Here is a 20,348-nt window from a genome sequence, read left to right as displayed (position 1 = left end):
ACTGTTGTGTACAATGAATGATGCCCTGTAACTTGAGAAGGCCAGAAGAGATATAGAACGAGTGTTGAAAAACTTGCTGCTGCTAAGGTACATGCAGATAACAATTTCCTACCTAATGTAGCAATGGAAAGCATAGAAATGCCTGCAATGCCCCCTCTGGTTGCCTAAAAGGATCCTATTGCACAAGAGTTGAGAGTAATGTCACCAATAGTACAGTGAAGATGAGTGGCTGCCTACTCTTCTTTATACACCAGGCCCCACACCTTGGTCACAGTATCCTTGCTAAACCTGAGCCTCATGCACTGGTCTTGAGTAAAGTCAATGTCAGTGATCCTGTAATGTAATAGATCTGTTCCTTGGGGGGTTCCAGGTGAAGTTCTACTGCAACTTAAATATGATACAACCAACACTGGGGCGAAGTCCTCTGTATAATCCACTTCTGATAATACTGTGCTGAAGCATCAAAATCTTGCACTTCCTTTGTATGATTAACTCCCATTCTGAAGGAAAGTTAAAGACATAATTTTCATATGCATATTTTGACACAAGCTATGACAAAAATTAAGCATTTTTGTCTATGGTGGAACATTCTTTCTTGCTACATACAGGATTAAAACTGGTCACTTCTAATTGTTTCAGTAAGCTATAGAAAATATATATTACCATCTGGCATGTCGAAGTAACTGATGTGCTTGCTGTGGAATAATAGACATTAATTGGAATGCTCCTCTACCTATGAGATGGCCATTGTCCTTGCATTGAAACCTATTTTGTGCATCATTCAAACAGTTTGGACCAGGTTTATTTGTTTTCCAGGAAAGAGTCAAGATATTCTATTTAATTACAAACAGCATGTGGGGCTGCTTAGAGTACACTTTTGTTTGGTAGCTATTTTTGTGTGGGTAAATCCTGTGAACATCTGACCACAAGAAACCAGTTTTAATATCCTTTACTAAGAAATTCAGAGCTATATTTTCAACAACATTGCACAAAGACCAGTCAGTCTGAGGCCAGAAGAGATACAGAGCGAGTCAAGGAATCGAAGGTAACAAATAGCCATGCAGGAAGTAAAGGAGCTGTGTTTCAAAGCACAGTTTAATGCTGAGAGTTGGGATGATAGGAGTTTAGAAAAGTTTGCAATTACTGTAAATATTTGGAATTGAATACTACTCATTTATCAATAAATTGATCTGCTAATTTATTGTATGAACCATAGTGTGATAGAGTGCAGATGCTTGTGTCTCTCAAAAGCAAGGAGATATATTCCAGTAATCTGGAGTGTAGTGATAAGGGTTCTCATGCAACCCTAGGGTCTTGCTACATTTTTACTTATATAAATGAGCTGGTTAAGGTTAACTCCAATTTGTAAGGGGGAAGGGGGGGGGGGGGGCAGGGGTGCAGTTCTCTTACAGGTGTGGCCATGGATGATAAATCCAAGGAAATATCTAGCAGGAAAACCCAAAACCATAACATTTCCCTTTAACAAAGATTTGTTAGTAACATTCTTCAGATTTTTTTTTCTTACTCTGTTGTAACAATCTTAGGCTGCAAGCAAAGATCATATTAGTGGTAACAACAGAAGAATCGGTTCCTCACTTAACTCACATCCATTTTTTGTTAACATCAGTACCCAGAGCAAAACATACCACCTGGCCCGCAATCCTTAATTTAAAAAAAAATGAAAGTAGAGTAGTACATTACATTGCGTAGTGTATTCAAAACATGTATTTGTCTTTGCAAATTTACAACAAAATTGCTGATCACAAAAGTAGAAAATAAACCAATTAAAATTTGATACACAAATGAAAATAATTCTAGATTAAATTATACAAAACAACAATATTTTGCTGCAATTTACACATTTGAAATGTAATCATTAAACTTTCAGTGCCATTGAGAATAAGCTATTTCTGGCTCAGAATTGATTAAGAATTAATATCGCTCCATGGGCTATTTTGATCAAAAGATTCCAATGCTACATTTGAGACACAAAACTTTCACCCAGAAGCAGTTCTGCATTAGCTTTAACTCCTGGTGCTGTGGAAACTGCCTTATTTACATTGCAGCAACAGAAACAACTGTGCAAGTACCTGCATACAGAAATTTGAAAAGCATAATTTCCTGATTGCTGAAGCATCCTCAATGGCTGAGAAAGATCTGTAGAGGCCAATGATAGCTGGCCTGCACACGCTGAATCAAGTGCCTTCACTCAGCAATTTGCAGCAGCAAATCAAGCACGATCTCTGGCTGGCCAGTGAGGAAAGAGGTGTGGAGGCCAGCTGCCAGAGGCAATGCTTGAATTGCTGTAGCAACTTACTACTATAACTCGAGGCGGGGGCAGGGCGTACACTATCATTGGCACAAGCTGTTATGCAAATACATCACAAGGGTGGTGGTTCTGGAACAGTGAGGATTCAGCAAGTGCCACGGATACCTGATTTGTTCCTCCTCAAGCAATTTGTTTCAGCCTCATTTACAGGTTTTTAAAGAGGTTAGTAAGTTTGTTGATTCTGCTTTTTTTCTCGTCAATGACTGTGACTCACTCACCAATATTCTCAATGGCATAAATTGCTTGTTTTTAAAACTTCAGTAGATTACGCAGGCTGCCATTTTGAATCTGTGCTAATCATGTGGTCCAAGGCCACTTGACCTGTGGTGCTGGGCAGACCTTCTCCTTTGTACTCCTCCGCTCACTGTTGTAGGTTGATCTAAGACTTACTGATATCCCTTCTGCCCCTTACTATTCAACGAGAGAAAGTAAGGCAATGTTGTCAGGGGTGGGACTGTCCCATCTTCCATACAGCAAATTAAATGGTTCTATTAAACTACAGGACTTGTAATTTTATAGAACTAGTGGTCATTACCTCCCCATCCCCCCACGCCACTTCTTGCAGGGAAATACCTGCCCGAACTGACATTTGAAATCAAGTGCAGAAACCGACCTTCCATGACTCAATGGTGTAGTGTGTTGGACCAAGAGTGGACCCTTGACAAAGACACTGCTGAGGATTGTGGCCCTGGACAAATACTTGATTAATATCATGGTCTGTATGACACAAAAAATCTCAAGTTACCTGGAAATACAGAGATCTATGCAAATCTCACTCATACTGTACTGAATTGTCCTAACCAATCCTGTGCATAACTGCAGACCAGCAAAGTATGTGTGCTTGGCCATCACTCGCGGTTTTTCATGAAGTATTTCCTGTACTGAGCAGGAGTTGGGGCACATGTTCCTCAATTCTGGTTTGCCCGTGAATTTTTGTCCCATATTTTCTGCCTGTGAAGTCTCTGTAGACAGTAACCAATTGCCTGCTCCGTGTTCCGAATCCTGTGCAGAAATCTGGCCCTGTCGTGAGCCATCTGCACCCACTGGCCCCTGCGAGCTTCCCGTGATGCGAAGGCCCACGTTACCATTTTGTGAACTTCAACAAGAGGAGAAAATCCGAGCTGGAAAAGAAAATGATCAAAATAAATGTAAAATCATTAATGAAGTAAATTTCACAAACTAGCTCCTCTTAGTGGCTTATGAGGCAATTGCACTGCCCATTGTGGTACTTGCAGAATGTAGTCCAGCCGTAAACAGCGTAGGAACATAGGAACAGGAGTAGGCCATTCAGCCCCTCGAGTTTGTCCCATCATTCAATTTGATAGTGGCTGATCTGTATCTTAACTGTCTACCCACCTTGGTTCTGTATCTTTTAATACCCTTGTGTAACAAAAATCTATCAATCTCAGTTTTGAAATTTTCAGTTGATCCCCCCAGCTTCAACAGCTTCTTGGGGGGGAAGAGTTCCAGATTTTCACTGTAGAAAAAGTAGCTTTTTTCCCCAATCGTTGTAATTCACAGAAAGCAAAACTTGGAGATTAAAAAGATGCTGCACTAGTGCAATGTTATAGATTGACCTCAACACCGAATACTAGGATGGGAGACTAAACAAAAAAAAAATCAAATCAAGCAGGAGCCATGGCCCTGGTCACGATCCAGTAAGTCCTGCTGGAAAGTACTTGTTGCTGGATGTTGAGTAAGGACAGGACTGAGCTCGGCTAAGCTGACCCCCATGGATGAATAACCTGCAGCACTCTACAATAGGCTCACGTGAAGAATGGTCACTTGTGTGACTTAGTGGAAGGATTTAAGAAAAGGGTTTCGCAATTGTGAAAATGACATTGAAACTAAATTTACATGAATGGTTGGTGCAGGGTACTTGTTCTCAAAATGGCAGCATGCAAATTCAGACAGTTCAATCCCAACTATATTATCAGTAGAAATGGGGGTGGGGGTTGGGTGCTGGAATAAGTGGACTTAAGAGATATGTGCCTATAATGACAATGTAGATTGGGAAACATTTAAAATGGTGTTCAACAGAGTGTAGGAAAAATATATTCCACTAAAAGGAAAGAACAAACTAAACAATAATCAGACTCCATGGATGAATAAAGCCATAAGGGAACAATTGAGGGTAAGGAAAGAGGCATACATTAAGTACAGACAGCAGAGGAGTGCATGATGAGAGATTACGAAAAAATTAGGAGAGAAGTGAAAAAAAAATTAGGGAGGCAAAGAGGAACTATGAAATTAAATTATCAAGGAACATAAAACAAAATAGTAAAATATTTTATAGGCACATTAATAAAAAAGGCTGGGATGGGACTAGGGCCATTAAGGGATAGTCAGGACAATACCACAGGTAACGATAGAGAGATGGCAGAAATATTAAATAATTATTCTGCTTCAGTATGTACCAGGGAGATAGAACAGGTGGACATGACTTTGGATGATGAGATTAGTAATGAGATAAGTGCATTTAAAATTTAAAAAAAGGGGATATTTTAAATAAATTAACCAAACTCAGAGGGTGAAACCCCTGGTCCGGATGGATTGCATCCACGCATTTTTAAAAAGAATCTAGGGAAGAGATAGCAGAGGTATTACTACGCATATTTATTAATTCGTTAGAAAAAGGTATAGTGCCAGAGGACTGGCAGATAGCTAACATAGTACCGATATTTGAGAAGGGGGATAAAACATGTCCAGGGAATTATAGACCAGTCAGCTTAACATCGGCAGTAGGAAAAATAATGGAATCCCTACTAAGGGAGAAAATAGAACATCTAGAAACCAAAAAATAATGAATAGTCAACATGGATTTCAAAAGGGAAAATCATGCTTGACCAACCTTATTGGATTTTTTGAAGAGGTAACAGAGAGGGTGGACAATGGTAATGCAGTAGATGTAATTTATCTGGTTTTCAAAAGGCCTTCAATAAGGTATCCCATAATAGACTGATGAACAAGGTCAGAGAATGCGGAGTCAGGGGACAAGTAGCAGAATGGATTGCTGGCTGGCTTCAGGACAGAAAACAGAGTAGGAGTAAAGGGTAGCTATTCACAGCAGCACAAGGTGGGTAGTGGTGTTCCACAAGGATCAGTGCTGGGACCACTGCTGTTCACAATACATTTACATTAATGATTTAGACTTGGGAATCAAAAACAATTTCTAAATTTGCAGATGACACCAAATTTGGGGGGGGGGGGGGGAAAAAGAGAAAGAGGGGATAGTCAATACTGAGGAATCACAGAAACCCCACAGTGCAGATAGAGGCCATTTCAGCCCATCGAGCCTGCACCGACACATATCCCACCCGATCCCCGTAACCCCTACACCAACACATAGCCCACCCTATCCCTGTAACCCCACGTATTTAATCCCCCTAACACTAAGGGTCAATTTATCATAGCCAATCAACCTAACCCGCACATCTTTGGACTGCAGGAGGACTGCAACAAGTTACAAGAGGACATTAACAAACTTGCAGAATGAAGTTCAACACAGATAAACGAGAGATATTACATTTTGGTAGGAAGAATAGGGGGGTCACTTATCACTTGGAGGGTGCGAGTCTAGGTGGGTAGAGGAACAAAGGGATCTAGGAGTACAAATACACAAATCACAAAGTTGCGACACAGGGTTAGCAAGGCCATAAAAAAAGCAAACCAAGCACTAGGGTTTATTTCTTCTAGAGGGATAGAATTGAAAAGTAGGGAAGTTATGCTAAACCTGTATCGAACCTTGGTTAGGCCACACTTACTGCGTGCAGTTCTGGTCGCCATATTATAAAAAGAATAAAGAGGCACTGGAGAGGGGCAGAAAAGATTTACAAGGAATGCGAGGTTACATATATCAGGAAAGGATGAACAGGCTGGGTCTCTTCTCTTGAAAAAAGATGACCTAAAAGAGGTCTTTAAAATTATTAAAAATTTTAAGAGTGGATACAGAGAGAATGTTTCCACTTGTGGGGAAGAGCATAACTAGAGGCCATCAATATAAGATAGTCACCAAGAAATCCAATCGGCAATTCAGAAGAAACTTCTTTACCCAAAGAGTGGCGAGAATGTGGAACTCACTACCACGGAGAGGTTGAAGCAAATAGTATAGATGTATTTAAGGGGAGGCTAGATAAGCATATGAAGGAAAAGGGAATAGAGGATTTTGCTAATAGATTTAGATGAGGAAAGACGGGAGGAGGCTCATGTGGAGCATAAACGCTGGCATAGACTGGTTGGGCCGAATGGCCTGTTTCTGTGCCATATATCCTATGTAATCCTATGCAATCCTATTTGCAAAAGCTTCGGAAAAGCAAAGTTTATACCATTTAATGATCTATGGTGTTATGAAAATTAGACTTTGTGATTGTGATTTTGATTTGAGAGCGATAACCCTTTGCTGTTTTGGCCCAGAAAAAAATAAATCCCTAATTTACTGCAGAGCTGAAAGGCAGGTAAATGTGCCCCAATAAATAAGTAGCAAATATATTGGCTCAGAAATTCGGGTCGGGGGCTTCCCGCGGGTGCAGGCCCCCGACCTACACTTACCTAGCGCGCCAGCAGTTGAGGCCTGGGCGTGGATTTCCTCTCTGTGGCCTGGTCCAGCTCCCAGCGCGCTGTGCTTGCGTGATCCAGCGGTGTAGTTAGTGCGATGCGTCCGCTGGGATCACGTGAGCCATGGGCAACCAATCAGAGGAGGGAAAAGCCCATTCATAAGATTGACAAAGACTTGTCAAACTTATGAATACTCTGGCCCCCAAAACAATAGTTAACCTTCAAATAATTTTTTTTTTTTTTTTTTTTTTTTTAAAATCACACTTTTTAAATAAACTATAAATAACATTAAATAACTATTAAACAATAATTTAAATTTTTGAAAAAAATAATTTTATAAAAAAAGGGCTAAAAATACACTTACCTTACTTTAAAGTATTTAAAAATAATAAACTTGTGGAAAAAATGTTTTAATTTGAATTAATTGACCACTTACCTTTTAAAACGAAGTCCCTACGCCTGGTTTTTAAATTTCTAAAATGTAGAGACTTACCCGCACGGAAAAACCTGTAAAAGAGAGTTCAACGCGCACGCGCAGACTACCGCACGCACGCGTTCGACCTCTGAACCCCTTCGTTCAGAGGATCGGAAGTGCCGGTTTCCCATGCATGCAAGAAACCGGCACTTCCATCGGGTCCACACGCGAGTACGCCGTGCTTACTCACGCATTGGGACCCGAATTTCTGGGCCATAGTCTGAGCATCACATTCATAGCATAATAAAATTGCAGTTGTGTCTATTTGGAACACCAAATTTCTGATTGGTCCCCTTGTTGGAGGGCAAGACACACCCAACAGTTTGTCTGGAATGTGTAATTTGATGCTACCTGCTAGAGCAATCAAGATCTTTTCCTAAGGAGGCTGAAGGGATGTAACCTGTCACCCCTGATCTCCTCTAACTTTTACCGCTGCACAATAGAGAGCATCCTGACGAATATCCCAACACTGGGCAAACAGGGGGCTATGGGGGGGGGGAAGGAGCTAAACACGATCAAAATCACTAAGGAAGTGGTACTCGGTAAAATAATGGGACTCAAGGCAGCTAAATCACCTGGACCTGATGGCTTACATCCTAGGGTCTTGAGGGAAGTGGTGGTAGGGATTGTGGATGCATTGGTAATAATTTTCCAAAACTCCCTGGACTCAGCAAAGGTCCCGGCAGACTGGAAAACTGCTAATGTAACGCCCTTATTTAAAAAGGGCAGTAGACAGAAGGCTGGAAACTATAGACCGGTTAGCCTAACATCTGTGGTAGGTAAAATATTGGAGTCCATTATTAAGGAGACAGTAACAGGACATTTGGATAATCATAATTTAATAGGACAAAGTCAGCATGGTTTTATGAAGGGGAAGTCATGTTTGACAAATTTGCTGGAGTTCTTTGAGGAAGTAACTTATAGGGTGGATAAAGGGGAACCAGTGTATTTAGACTTCCAAAAGGCATTTGACAAGGTGCCACACAAAAGATTATTGCTTAAGATAAAAAATCACGGAATTGGGGGTAATATTCTGGCATGGATAGAGGATTGGCTATCTAACAGAAGGCAGAGAGTTGGGATAAATGGTTCATTCTCGGACTGGCAATCAGTAACTAGTGGTGTTCCACAGGGGTCAGTGCTGGGTCCCCAACTCTTTACAATCTATATTAACGATTTGGAGGAGGGGACCGAGTGTAACATATCAAAGTTTGCAGATGATACTAAGATGGGAGGGAAAGTAGTGAGTGAGGAGGACATAAAAAACCTGCAAGGGGACATAGACAGGCTAAGTAAGTGGGCAGAGATTTGGCAGATGGAATACAATACTGGAAAGTGTGAGGTTATGCACTTTGGCAGGAAAAATTGTAGAGCAAGTTATTATCTTAATGGCAAGAAACTGGAAAGTACTGTAGTACAAAGGGATCTGGGGGTCCTGGTGCACGAAACTCAAAAGGTTAGTATGCAGGTGCAGCAAGTGATTAAGGCGGCCAATGGAATGTTGGCTTTCATTGCTAGGGGGATAGAATATAAAAATAGGGAGGTATTGCTTCAGTTGTACAAGGTATTGGTGAGGCCACACCTGGAATACTGCATACAGTTTTGGTGTCCATACCTAAGAAAAGACATACTTGCTCTCGAGTCAGTCCAAAGAAGGTTCACTCGGTTAATCCCGGGGATGAGGGGATGGACATATGAGGAGAGGTCGAGTAGATTGGGACTCTACTCATTGGAGTTCAGAAGAATGAGAGGCGATCTTATTGAAACATGTAAGATTGTGAAGGGGTTGGATCGGGTGGATGCGGGGAGGATGTTCCCGATGATGGGTGAAACTAGAACTAGGGGGCATAGTCTTAGAATAAGGGGCTGCTCTTTCAAAACTGAGATGAGGAGGAACTACTTCACTCAGAGGGTGGTAGGTCCATGGAATATGCTGCCCCAAAAAGCTGTAGAAGCTACATCATTACATAAATTTAAAACAGAAATAGACAGTTTCCTAGAAGTAAAGGGAATAAAGGGTTATCAAATCAAATCAACTTTTATTGTCATTGTTAGTGCACAAGTGCAGTACAACGAAATGTAGGCTTGCGGCTCCCGAGAGTGTACATTTAAACATTTGTTTGTTTAATTTGGACATGAGTCTAGGTTCGGATCGGTCATGGCCCTGTGGGTAGCGGAGCGGGCCCAGGGGCCGTGTAGCCTGATCCTGCTCCTATTTCATGTGTCTAATTCTGTTAGATTCAGGAGATGGTTCTGTGATAGTAGATTGGCAGTTAGGATCAGATCAGCCATGATCTTATTGAATGGCAGAGCAGGCTCGAGGGGCCGATTGGCCTACTCCTGCTCCTATTTCTTATGTTCTTATGAACTGTATCACAGTATGGTATGGCAGCTGTAGCTACTATGACCGGAAAGCCCTGCAGCAGGTAGTCAAAACTGCCCAACGCATTACCGGCACCCGGCTACCGACCATAGAGCACATATACCAGAAACGCTGTTTACGGAGGTCACGGACCATCATCAAAGACCCTACCCACCCCAGCCACAGTCTGTTCGCCCCCCTGCCATCTGGGAGACGATACAGATGCATTCGCACCCGAACGACCAGATTTAGGAACAGCTTCTTTCCCAGGGCTGTCATCCTACTGAACTCCGCAAATAAACTCTAAAGCCTGCACATCTGCCAATGCACTTTATTATGTTTATGTTAATGTATTACAAGCCAAATGAATGTTGAATGTTTAAATGTCTTAATCTAAATGTACACTCTCAGGAGCCGCAAGCCTTCATTTCGTTGTACTGCACTTGTGCACTAACAATGACAATAAAGTTGATGATTATGATTTGATCCATTAATTGTGACAGCCAGGCTCCAGAGCTCAGAGTGCTAACACTACTGCTTTCAGAGAACAGACAGGGCTCACCCTCCCGGATTTGAGTGCATACACACGATTGGATCAAGTGTGCATGCGCAGTATTAAACAGGCGCGCATGAGCAGAGTGTCAAAAACACACTGCAAAAAAATCACTCCATAGAATTGCAGCAACTTATCACCACAATGAAATGTCTCAAAGCACTTCACACACAATTAAAGCTGTCCCTTATTATGAAGGCTGTGCAGCAACCATTAACAGCAAGGTGCAAATGAGCTGTTAATCTGTTGGTCAAATCACTGTGGAAACTCCCCAGCTCTTTAGAGAATGCCATATACAAACTTTCTTATTGTCAAATAGATGCAAGAGAAGGAAAACAAAGTGACATTGAGTAAACTACAATATACAGAAAAGGGATACAGACAGGTACAAAATTATTTTAGTATTTTCATTTGCAACATGACTCAGTGATTAAATGCATTGTGGTATGGTCATGAACCATAACAGACCAAGAAGGTCCCAGGTTAAATCTTGTCTGTGCCAAGTTAGCTAATCACTATCCAGTAAACAAAGTCTTTAGAACTCAAATCGAGAATAGAATTAGACTTCGGTATAATGCTCCCTCTAATACCCCCTCCATCCTCACAGATGAAGAGTGGCCACTGGTGTGAGTACCTTCAGAGCAGGATGGGTGGAGAATTTTTTTTTTTTTTTTTTTTAAAAAGACTGATTTAGAATTTACTGTAGGACAAAAGCAAAATACTGCAGATACTGGAAATCTGAAATCAAAACAGAAAATGCTGGAAACATTCAGCAGGTTATCTGTTAATGTTTCAGGTCAATGGCCTTTCATTAGAACGGGAAGGTATTTGGAAGGAAGAATGAAAAAGCAAATGATTATTTAAATGGAGTGAGACTACAAAATGCTGCGGTCCAAAGGGATCGGGGGGTCCTTGTACATGAAACACAAAAAGTTAGCATGCAAGTACAGCAAGTAATTAGGAAAGCTAATAAGAACATAAGTAGGAGCAGGAGTAGGCCATACGGCCCCTCGGGCCTGCTCCGCCATTCAATAGGATCATGGCTGATCCGAACCTAGACTCACGTCCACTTCCCTGCCCGCTTCCCGTAACCCTTAATTCCCTTATCAGCTAGGAAACTGTCTATCTCCGTTTTAAATTTATTTAATGTCGCAGCTTCCACAACTCTGAGGTAGCAAATTCCATAGATTTACTACCCTCTGAGTGAAGAAGTGTCTCCTCATCTCAGTTTTGAAACGGCAGCCCCTTATTCTAAGATTATGCCCCCTAGTTCTAGTCTCACCCATCAGTGGAAACATCCTCCCCGCATCTACCCGATCAAGCCCCCTCACAATCTTATATGTTTCGATAAGATCGCCTCTCATTCTTCTGAATTCTAATGAGTAGAGGCCCAACCTACTCAACCTTTCCTCATAAGTCAACCCCCTCATCTCCGGAATCAACCGAGTGAACCTTTTCTGAACTGCCTCGAGAGCAAGTATATCTTTTCTTAAATAGGGAAACCAAAACTGCACGCAGTATTCCAGGTGTGGCCTCACCAGTACCCTGTATAACTGAAGCAAGACTTCCCTGCTTTTATACTCCACCCCCTTGCAATAAAAGCCAAGATTCCATTGGCCTTCCTGATCACCTGCTGTACCTGCATACTAACCTTCTGTGTTTCATGCACCAGGACCCCCAGATCCCTTTGTACTGTAGCACTTTGCAGTTTCTCTCCATTTAGATAATAACTTGCTCTTTGATTTGTTCTGCCAAAGTGCATAACCTCACACTTTCCAACATTATATTGCATCTGCCAAATTTCTGCCCACTCACTTAACCTGTTTATGTCCTTTTGCAGGTTTTTAATGTCCTCCTCACTCACTGCTTTCCCTCCCATCTTTGCATTGTCGGCAAACTTGGATACGTTGCACTTGGTCCCCTCCTCCAAATCGTTAATATAGATTGTAAAGAGTTGGGGTCCCAGCACTGACCCCTGCGGAACACCACTAGTTACTGATTGCCAACCCGAGAATGAACCATTTATCCCAACTTTCTGTTAGATAGCCAATCTTCCACCCATGCCAGTATATCAACCCCAATCCCATGATTTTTTTATCATGTGCAGTAATCTTTTGTGTGGCACCTTGTCAAATGCCTTTCGGAAGTCCAAATACATCACATCCACTGGTTTCCCCTTTATCCACCCTGTTTGTTACGTCCTCAAAGAATTCGAGCAAATTTGTCAAGCATGATTTCCCCTTCATAAAACCATGCTGACTCTGTCCGATTAAATTATGCTTATCCAAATGTCCTGTTACTGCTTCCTTAATAATGGACTCAACATTTTACCAACCACAGATGTTAGGCTAACTGGTCTATAGTTTCCAGCCTTTTGTCTACCTCCCTTTTTAAATAAGGGCGTTACATTAGCAGTTTTCCAATCTGCTGGGACCTTTGCTGAATCCAGGGAGTTTTGGAAAATTACCACCAATGCATCCGCAATCCCTACTTCTCTCAAGACCCTAGGATGTAAGCCATCAGGTCTGGGGGATTTATCCGCCTTAAGTCCCATTATCTTACCGAGTACCATCTCCTTAGTGATTTTAATCGTGTTTAGCTCCTCCCCCTCCCCTATAGCCCCCTGTTTGTCCAGTGTTGGGATATTTTTAGTGTCCTCTACTGTAAAGACTGATACAAAATATTTGTTCAGCGTATTTGCCATCTCCATGATCCCCACTACTAATTTCCCGGTCTCGTCCTCTAAGGGACCAACTTTCACTTTAGCCACTTTTTTTCTTTTTGGAATGTTGGCCTTTATTGCAAGGGGTATGGAGTATAAAAGTAGGGAAGTTTTGATGCAACTTTACAGGGCACCGGTGAGACCGCACCTCGAGTACTGCGTACAGTTTTGGTCTCCATATTTAAGAAAGGATATACTTGCATTGGAGGCAGTGCAGAGAAGGTTCACTAGGTTGATTCCTGGGATGAAGGGGTTGACGTATGACGAAAGGTTGGGCCTATACGCATTGGAGTTTAGAAGAATGAGAGGCGATCTTATAAGATTCTGAGGGGGATTGACAGGGTGGATGCGGAGAGGATGTTTCCCCTAGTGGGGTATCTAGAACTAGGGGGTATAGTTTCAGAATAAGGGGTCGCCCATTTAAGACGGAGATGAGGAATTTCTTCTCTGAGGGTCGTGAATCTTTGGAATTCCCCACCCCAGAGAGCTGTGGAGGCGGAGTCATTGAATATATTCAAGGCGGAGACTGACAGACATTTGAACTACAAGGGAGTCAAGGGGTATGGGGAGAGAGCGGGAAAGTGGTGTTGAGGCCAAGATTGGAACAACCATGATCTTATTGAATGGCGGGGCAGGCTCGAGGGGCCAACTGGCCTACTCCTGTTCCTGTTTCTTATGTTGATGATCACCTTTTAAGCAAGTACAGAGCCAGACAAAGGGGGGGTGGGGGGGAAGAATTTTTTTTTAAATTAGAGTTTGTGATAGGGTGGGAGGCAGGAGTGATTAAATGACAAAAGTGATGCTGATGCAAGGCAAAATGAGGTGATAATGAAACAAATATAGAAACAAAACAGTTCTGATGAAAGGTCACCGACCTGAAACGTTAAATCAAGCTGCCCGACTTGCTGAGTATTTCCAGCATTTTCTGTTTGTGTTTTGCCTTTGTATAGAAACAAGAGGAGTCCAGAGAAGGTGAAAATGGTTGCAGCTAAATAGCAGAGGGTGGGAAAGACATGGGCATACCTTTTTAACAGCTGCTTTCTCCACTTCCTTGTTCTCTCCTTCAGATTTTATGCATTTTGCTGACTTCCTCCATGTATAAAATCTGACATTTCCTCCAGTGCCGGGTTTGCAGAAGTGTCTGAAATGTCTCGGTGGTAATGTCGGTTTCTGTGATGATGATGATGATGATTTTACTTTGGCCACGATGTTTCTTCCAAGACCGTGTTCTCCCAAACCCTGTTCATTCAAATCCACAGACACTTTTCTTTTTGTAGAAGAGCTGGTAAGACAAGCTGTGAAGTTCAGAGGATGGTAAGGGTCTGCAGTGAAGAAAGATTTCCAGGGCATTTCATCCTCTTCCTGATCACTCTCGTCACTAAATGAATCATCACTGCTGTTTAGAACATCAGAATCTTCCTCGGAGTCATCCCATTCATCACTATCAATAGAGTTGTAGTCTTCCTTGTTGTTCCATTCTGTTGAACATATTGAATTTTTTGGAATTGTGCAATGACTGCTTAAGTGATTGACAGCTACACATTCACGATCGGTAATAATACAGGTCTTGTCATCCGTCAAATGATCTTGGTTGGACTTCTTGTTCAGATAATGTTGACCGCAGTTCCCCTCAGGACTTAGTTGAGTATTATCTTCTGATGTAAACGGGGGCTTGGATGTTCCTTTGTTGCTGTTTAAATTGCATTTGGTTAAGTTCAACTGTGAATTAATTAGGTTTGCTTGCTGCATAGACCCACAATGTAGATCACTTTTAGCAATAGCACTGCCCACTCTTCCAAACCAGGGGTAGATCAGATATTCTTTGTCACTTTTTTTGACTTCATCAACCTGCCCACTACTTGATGGTGCCCTTTCTGTAAACTTGAAATGCATTGCTCTGCACAGCTGAAGAACTGCAAAGTAACAAATTCAAGATCAAATTGATTAGGATGGCATACCTTCTGTTTATCAAAAATAAGGCACACTTTAAGTGTTGATTTATATATGCCCAGAAATTCAGGTTGGAGGCTTCCCGCGGGTGCAAGCCTCCGACCTGCACTTACCTAGTTAGTTTGAAGCATCCCCTGGGATCACGTGGGCCATGGAGAACCAATGGTAGCAGGGAATGCTTCATTCATAAATTTAACAGGAAGAGCTGTCAAACCTAAAAATACTATAAGCCCCAAAACATAACTAAAACTTCAAATAATTCTTTTTTTTTTTTTTTTTTTTAAATCACATTTTAAAAATAACTAAATTACATGAAATAACTATTTTAAATAATTTAAAATTGACAAAAATTACATTTTCTAACAGGGCTAAAAATAAATTTACCCTTCTTTAAAGTATTTAAAAATAATAATTAAAATTAAAACATTTTTTCCACAGGTTTAATTCACCACTTACCTTGTTAAAAGCAGGCCTTGTGCCTGCTTTTTAAAAAAGCGTAACTGCTGGAGACATACCCTCCCGGAGAAACCTGCAAAAAAAACGTAAGTTCGATGCGCACGCGCTGCCTCTCCGGCGCACACGATCCACCAGTCCAACTCCTTCTTTCAGGGGAATGGAAGTTCCGGTTTCCCACGCATGCGCAGTGCATGCATGCATGAAACTGGCACTTTCGTTGGGCCTATGCGCGAGTACCCAGCGCGTACTCACGCATGGGGACCCGAATTTCTGGGCCATTATTAGTATTCTCTCTGCATGCCTGGGACAATTGGGGTTGCAGCATACACCCATTCAGTTCCCCCACCACCCTTCCAATTTTCACACTCATTTCCTTAAGGCATCAATTTGTGGTGGTGTGCATCCATATATTCCAGTCCTCCTACTGTACTTCAACTAAGTGACCATTCTGCATGTGTGCGAGCCTAGACAGTCAGTATTGGCAGGCTATCCAAATTGATCGATATCGATGCAATGGCATGAAGTCTTGCCCACTAGTTACCTACTAAAGACACCAGAAAAAGTTAGGGGTGGTGCATTCAGGGGAAAGTGAATTTTTAACAGTGTGCTAAGTGATAATTACTGCCAAATAATCTCTGACCCTAAAAATGTAATTTTACAGCCGCTTGCCATTCACTTCGCCGACAGCTGCCCACAAAGTTTTTGTGAGCTTTAGAGCGCAGACTTGCTCTAATCTGGTGTCTGATCCAGCGTGGCTCCCTCTACAGGGCATCCATGAGCAGAAAAAGAGTGAGGCTCTTCAATCAATCAGATTGAAGATTCCTCACTGAGACATGCAGATTCTAGATCAGGAAGTATAAAGCAGGAAATACAAATTAGATTTAGATCATGTACAGAAATTAGATTTCTGTACATGATTAGAGCAAGTCTGCAATCTAAAGACCTCAAAAACTTTGTGGGCAGCTGTCAGCGAAGTGAATGGCGACGTCTGTAAAATTACATTTTCAGGGCCAGAGGTGTTGTTTGGCAGTAATTATCACTTAGCACACCGTTAAAAATTCACTTACTCCTGAATGCACCAGCCCTAACTTTTTCTGGTGTCTTTAGTGGGTAACCAGTGGGGTACATCAACTTCACACCATTGCATTGATTTCAATCAATTTGGATAGCCTGCCAATACTGACTGTCTAGGCTCACACAAGGGCAGAATGGTAATTTAGTTGAAATACAGGAGGAGGAAAAATAAAGATTGGGAAATACTGATGCGATTGAGATAAATGAGACAGAAAAAGTTTTTAAAAAGTTATATAAAATGTTTTTAAAATCGCCAACACTTATTGGGCCGGAATTTGGTTTAAGAATAACTGAGGCTAACACTCACCGTTATAACGGGGTAAATTGGGCAGCAACTTCTGGTGTCCGCACATGCGCAGTTAAATGCGGAAATCTGGAGGTTGCTGTCAGAGATACCCCGCTCCTGCACAGGGTGCAGTCCTCGCCAACAGCCTTGCATTGCAATGAATGCAACGGCGTGAACTTGCCCATTAGTTCCGTACTAAAAATGGCAGGAAAGGTTAGGGTTGGTGCATTCGGGGCAAGTGAGTTTTTAAATGTCCTGATAGGGGATAATTACTCCCAAACAACCTCTCTGGCCCTGAACATTTAATTTTATAAGTGTGGCGTCTCATTCCTTCAGAAGATTAGTGTTGGATATATTTTAAAGAATATTTTTTTAAAAACATTTTCCTATCTCTTTTATCTCACTCTTGTTAATCTCATCTGTATTTCCCTCGTTGTTGCATTACTTGCTCACAGACGCCACAGATCCCCTGTAAAGGGGGCCGCGTTGGATCAGATGCCCGATGACAGCTCAAAAGCCCGCAAAAAAAGTGAGCAGCTGTCAGCGAGGTGACCTTCTGGTGTATATGGTTTAGTACCGCACAATCGCCACTATTGGCGAGTGGAGTTACAGTTAATGACCACTGAATTGTGAACAAACCATCAGCTTGTAAGTTTGTTCACACTAAATCCAACTGCTCTCTGGAATTGTACAAAGATATTTAGGTTAAGTGCGGTGCTTAACCTCGATTCCCGGTACTGTCGGTTTTGTTTACTCTGAGGGACTCCACAGCACTCACGGGATGTGCACTATGAGCAGTACTGCTGATGTTAGATACTTGCAATTTCATTTCCGATGGCTCGGGAGGTCTCTTCGAGCAACTTAACTACTTATATATACACACATGTGGCTGCCAGCACCACCAAGGCAGCAATGCAACTTACATTTACGAGGCGAGTGCCAGGAAAAAAAAAACTGGTGGGTGGGAGGGTAAGCTGTGAGGAGGATGTCGTGAAACTCCAGTACGATTTGGACAGGTTGGGTGACTGGGCAGAAACATGGCAAATGCACTATAATGTGGATAAATGTGAGGTTATCCACTTTGGTGGCAAAAACAGGAAGGCAGATTATTATTTGAATGGCAGTAGATTGAGAGAAGGGGAAGTGCAAAGAGACCTGGGTGTTATTGTGCACCAGTCGCTGAAGGTAAGCATGCAGGTGCAGCAGGCGGTTAAGAAGGCAAATGGTATGTTGGCCTTCGTAGCAAGAGGGTTCGAGTACAGGAACAAGGATGTCTTGCTACAGTTGTACAGGGCCTTGGTGAGACCGCACCTTGAGTATTGTGTGCAGTTTTGGTCACCTTACCTGAGGAAGGACGTTCTTGCCATGGAGGGAGTGCAGCGAAGATTCACCAGGCTGATACCTGGGATGGCAGGAATGACGTATGAGGAGAGATTGTGTCGATTGGGCTTATACTCACTGGAGTTTAGAAGATTGAGGGGGGATCTCATCGAAACCTATAAAATTCTGTCAGGTCTGGACAGACTAGATGCAGGAAGGATGTTTCTGATGGCCAGGGAGTCCAGAACCAGGGGTCATAGTCTAAGGATAAGGGGTAAGCCATTTAGGACTGAAATGAGGAGGAATTTCTTCACCCAGAGAGTGGTGAACCTGTGGAATTCTCTGCCACAGAGGGCAGTGGAGACCAGTTCATTAAATATATTCAAGAAAGAGTTGGATATATTTCTTGAGGCTAAAGGGATCAAGGGGTACGGGGAGAAGGCAGGGATGATCAGCCATGATCTCATTGAATGGCGGAGCAGGCTCGAAGGGCCGAATGGCCTACTCCTCCTATCTTCTATGTTTCATCTGCTGGTTATAGGTGTCTCAAGAAACTGCTAGTGACAATGCTGTATGATACAGGTAATATTTCATATACCCAATTCTATAGCCAGCTAGTCTGCCCTCATGTGGAATCTCAGCGCAGGTTTTCTATATTTTTTTTTAAACAAAGCTGACGTAGATTCCCAGACAGAATGCCGGACCACGTGGACCCAGACCCACGCTGGAAGTGGCCTGCTTGGGGCTTACTGCAGGCAACCGTTCCCTTTCCGGGGGCGGCAGAAACGAGTCGTCAAAATTCAAATAAATGATTAAAAAAGGTACATTAGAGCGCATCAGTGATGGGGATTGCAGTCGTATGTGGACATAGGGGAGACCACAACACTCGTAGGATGTAACCTCACTGTGCTCCCCTCACCAGGAGTGGGTGTGCTGCACACTGAGGTCGAGCAGCAGTTAACACCAAGGAGCAAGTTGGAAAGCACTTACAGTCCGTATATCAGTTCCCATTGAGCAGAAAGTTTCACCACCCGACCGTGTTTTGGGAAAACAGAAATTAAGTTACATTACAATGGATTACCACCCAGGACTAGTCCCAAGACTTTGAACGGGGACCACACACTTTTAATGTTTGAACACCGTATTCGCTGACCTATGCCTGTTTCTCACTTACCCGTGTGGAACTTGATCAGCAGTCCAAGGAAGTCCCTGAACTGTGCCATCAGAGTAACGCCGAGGTGCCACAGCACGGAGAGTGTGTCGGTAACGCTGGCCATGAAGGCGGTCGAATCTTCAGTGTAAAGGGGCTTTACGAGAACCATGTCAGGCAACACCTCAGGGCAGCAGCCTAGCGACGTTATCGTTAAACAAAAAACAACCGGAAAGTAGTCTGGAGCTCTCTCCTTACACAAAAAATAGTTACCCAGAAGAAGGATTTTCATTCATTCAGTCGGTTAATGTCGTATCCTATTTAACCCCTTCTCTGTCTGTTACTTCCCAACTATATTCTGTCCTCACTGACTGGTTTTCAAAACCAGAAATGCTGATAGTGGGCGGCGAAACTAGATTGCAATGTTCTGCTGTAATCAGAAAGTCCCTCCCCTCTTAGAGAAACATGTTTAAACATCCACCAGACGAAATGTTACTCAAACACCGTAGTTTCCCGGCACTGAGTCGAGTTTCCGTAACGTCACATAGGAAACTCCGGCTATGCAGTCACATTAAATGAGTCACAAACACTGATGTCCCTGCTCCCAGCTGCATATAATATAAACTTACACGTCCAACAATAGAGATTAAGATCGATGACTTCCATTAACTTAATTCAAATGAAGCAAACAAAGAAACATACAGCCTTATGGGACAAAAACCTTGACCCAGGACGTGCATGAGGTTGTGTGTCACGAGTCTAGCAATAATTTTGCACCCATTCATTGCAATATCCAGGTGAACATTTAGGAGCCCACGCCCAATTACTCGATTTTCATTGGTTCGGCAAACCTGAAACGTTAACACTATTTCTTTCTCCACAGATGCTGCCTGACCTGCTGAGTATTTCCATCATTTTCTATTTTTATTTCAGATTTCCAGCATCCACAGTATTTTGCTTTTGTGAGAGGAAATTCAGTTGTGGAGGATGACGTTTAATCCGCGATTAAAGTCGCCTAAGTAGGATTTATTTCCCGTGGTGCTTGGTTATGAGTTTGCCAGACCAATCAAAACTACTTCAAAAAGTTTATTTTTCAAATTGTAATTTCACAATCAGA

The 20,348-nt window shown here is 42.4% G+C and overlaps 1 protein-coding gene across 2 annotated transcripts; it reads right to left on the bottom strand.

Moving 5' to 3' along the window:
- Window positions 1-785: 785 nt before the first annotated feature.
- LOC147106962 (uncharacterized) lies at window positions 786-20,026 on the bottom strand. 2 transcript variants are annotated; one of them, XM_086007861.1, is made up of 3 exons: window positions 19,861-20,026; window positions 14,019-14,908; window positions 786-3,450 (listed from the first exon to the last, which is right to left on the bottom strand). In XM_086007861.1, the coding sequence occupies exons 1-3, from the start codon at window positions 19,895-19,897 to the stop codon at window positions 3,238-3,240; spliced, it is 1,140 nt and encodes a 379-aa protein (XP_085863987.1). In that variant the 5' UTR covers window positions 19,898-20,026; the 3' UTR covers window positions 786-3,237. The 2 variants fall into 2 exon arrangements, with proteins under 2 accessions (XP_085863987.1, XP_085863986.1); XM_086007860.1 differs by lacking the exon at window positions 19,861-20,026 and adding an exon at window positions 19,256-19,854.
- Between the last annotated feature and the right edge of the window lie 322 nt (window positions 20,027-20,348).

Source organism: Somniosus microcephalus, chromosome 15, assembly GCF_052327205.1.
Source record: "Somniosus microcephalus isolate GS21.2 chromosome 15, FLI_Smic_1.0, whole genome shotgun sequence".
NCBI classification, from domain to species: domain Eukaryota; kingdom Metazoa; phylum Chordata; class Chondrichthyes; order Squaliformes; family Somniosidae; genus Somniosus; species Somniosus microcephalus.
The sequence above is the reverse complement of the archived record's forward strand: the minus strand, read 5'-3'. Positions and strand labels throughout refer to the sequence as shown.

Bases quoted from the DNA above. Each gene is read 5' to 3' on its own strand.
- LOC147106962 (XM_086007860.1), bottom strand. From the start codon at position 19,523: ATGAAAATCCTTCTTCTGGGTAACTATTTTTTGTGTAAGGAGAGAGCT. The intron at 14,909-19,255 runs GTAAGTGAGAAA...GTTACTTTGCAG, and splicing joins GCTGATCAAGTTCCACACGG to TTCTTCAGCTGTGCAGAGCA. The intron at 3,451-14,018 runs GTATGCCCATGT...TTTCTTTTCCAG, and splicing joins AGAAAGCAGCTGTTAAAAAG to CTCGGATTTTCTCCTCTTGT.